The sequence below is a fragment of the Petaurus breviceps genome, unplaced genomic scaffold, assembly GCF_028583685.1.
Source record: "Petaurus breviceps papuanus isolate PSGF00001 unplaced genomic scaffold, PetGlider_PUasm1.0 90330, whole genome shotgun sequence".
Lineage (NCBI taxonomy): Eukaryota > Metazoa > Chordata > Mammalia > Diprotodontia > Petauridae > Petaurus > Petaurus breviceps.
The window spans coordinates 317,417-319,565 of record NW_027187219.1 but is presented as its reverse complement, the minus strand read 5'-3'; the positions used below and the strand labels follow the sequence as shown (position 1 = coordinate 319,565).

Genomic DNA, 2,149 nt, shown 5'->3' with positions numbered 1-2,149 from the left:
TAAAATAACAAAGCTCAGGTCTAGAGAAAATCTGAGGAAAAAATCACTACCTTCAATATAGAGATGAGGGAACTTGAGTATGTCTATATACTGTGAGATAGCATGCTTTGCTTCACTTTTTTTTTTTGCTCTTGTTCTGAGGAAAGATTCATAGAGGTAGGATGAGTTGAATAAGAAGGGATATATTTGGAATTGAATGCAATATAAAAGTTGTTATTCAGTCATTTTTCAGTAATTTCTGATTCTTCATGTCTCCATTTGGGTTTTCTTGGCAAAGATAATGGATTGGTTTGCCATTTCCTTCTCCAGCTCATTTTACAGATGAGGCACACAACTATTCAAGTCTGAGACCAGATACGAATTCAGAAAGAGAAGTCTTCCTGACTCCAGGCCTTGCATTCCATGTACTGCACCACTTAGCTTCCCTGTGATATAACAAATTATCCATAAAAGTGTCTTTAAAAGAGTAATCTGGAATAAGTTCAAAAAAAGGTTACGAAGTAGCTGCCATGATGAACATCAAGGTTTTCCTGGTCCTTCAGACCATTATTTCTATCATTTGCAAAACTAGGTCTATGGATATGGTTTTGACTTTGCTTATCATTGTATATAAATAATTTGATTTTTCCCTCTCTAACTGTAGATCAATGATCCTGCTCCCCAATGGCATTCAAGGATAACAGCACAGAAGTAAATGGGTTCGTTCTTGTAGGATTCACAGATATTCCAGAGCTCCAGGTTCTGCTCTTCGTACTATTTACGCTCATCTACCTCATCACCTTCATAGGAAACCTCGGTTTGATAGCCCTGATTTGGAGAGAATCCACTCTCCACACTCCCATGTATTTCTTCCTCACTAGCCTCTCTGTGGTGGATTTCGGTTCCTCTTCAGCTATTATTCCCAAAGTAATTGCTGGGATCCTCACAGGGGACAAAACCATTTCCTACAATGGTTGTGCTACACAAATGTTCTTCTTTGTAATTTTTGTTACTACTGAAAATTATCTGTTGGCCTCCATGGCCTATGATAGATATGTGGCTGTGTGTAAGCCCCTGCACTATGCTACCATCATGTCATCAAGGATGTGTGTTGGGCTGACCATTAGTTCTTATGTCTGTGGGTCATTGAACTCTTCCATTCACATTGGTTATACTTTCAGCCTCTCTTTCTGTGGTTCCAATATTGCGAATCACTTTTTCTGTGATATTCCTCCAATCTTGAATCTTTCCTGCTCAAATATACGCTACACTGAGTTGTTGGTTTGTGTTATAGGGGCATTTAATATGGCTTTTGCTCTTCTGGTCATTGCAACTTCCTATCTCTCAATTTTCATTACCATCCTGAGAATCCGCTCTAATGAGGGCCGCCAGAAAGCCTTCTTCACCTGTGCTTCTCATCTCTTTGCAGTGTCCTTATTCTATGGAGCAACCATCTTCATGTACCTACAGCCCTCATCAGCTCATTCCATGGATACAGATAAAATGGCCTCTGTATTCTATACCATGATCATTCCCATGCTGAACCCATTGGTCTATAGTCTGAGAAACAAAGATGTCAAGAATGCTTTCAGAAAAACTACTAGAGGAAAGAATCATTAACCTTGTTCTAAGTAAGGAGAAGAGCAAATAAGTGGTGCAATGGATAGAGTACCCATTCTGAAATTGGGAAGATCTGAGTTCAAATCTGGTCTCAGGCAATTATTAACTATATGATCCTGGGAAAGTCATTTAACTACTTTTTGTCTCAATTCCTGTAATGGGAATGCAAATTTGGAAGATTTTCCCTGCCCCTAGGCTAAAATGCACCTGAAGCCTGGGGAGGGAGGCTTGTTTTTCAGTAGATACTTCTTGATTGGCCAGTGAGTCAATAAGGTTGTTACATTCTCTGAGCCAGGAGAAGGCTATATAAGCCCTGATGTGTAGCTTTTTTTTGGGACTCACTTTGAGAAGTGTTCTGTGATTTGATCTGAATTCCGGGAAGCCGTTGTTGAGAGCCCCCCGGCTTTGAAAAACCCAGATGTGGAAACCCAGATGTTGACTGGGTATGGATGTCATGGTTGGACAGTTTGGAAAGCTGTCTACTTGATCTGTTAATGTCTTGATAATTCTGTCTGTATATTTTGAAGTTTGGGGTGCTGACCTTTTTCCC

The 2,149-nt window shown here is 39.9% G+C and overlaps 1 protein-coding gene across 1 annotated transcript; it reads left to right on the top strand.

Annotated features, from left to right (window-relative positions):
• The first annotated feature begins 663 nt into the window (after window positions 1–663).
• LOC138177020 (olfactory receptor 5B12-like) lies at window positions 664–1,599 on the top strand. Its single transcript, XM_069108002.1, has one exon. The coding sequence runs from the start codon at window positions 664–666 to the stop codon at window positions 1,597–1,599; it is 936 nt and encodes a 311-aa protein (XP_068964103.1).
• The last annotated feature ends 550 nt before the right edge of the window (window positions 1,600–2,149 follow it).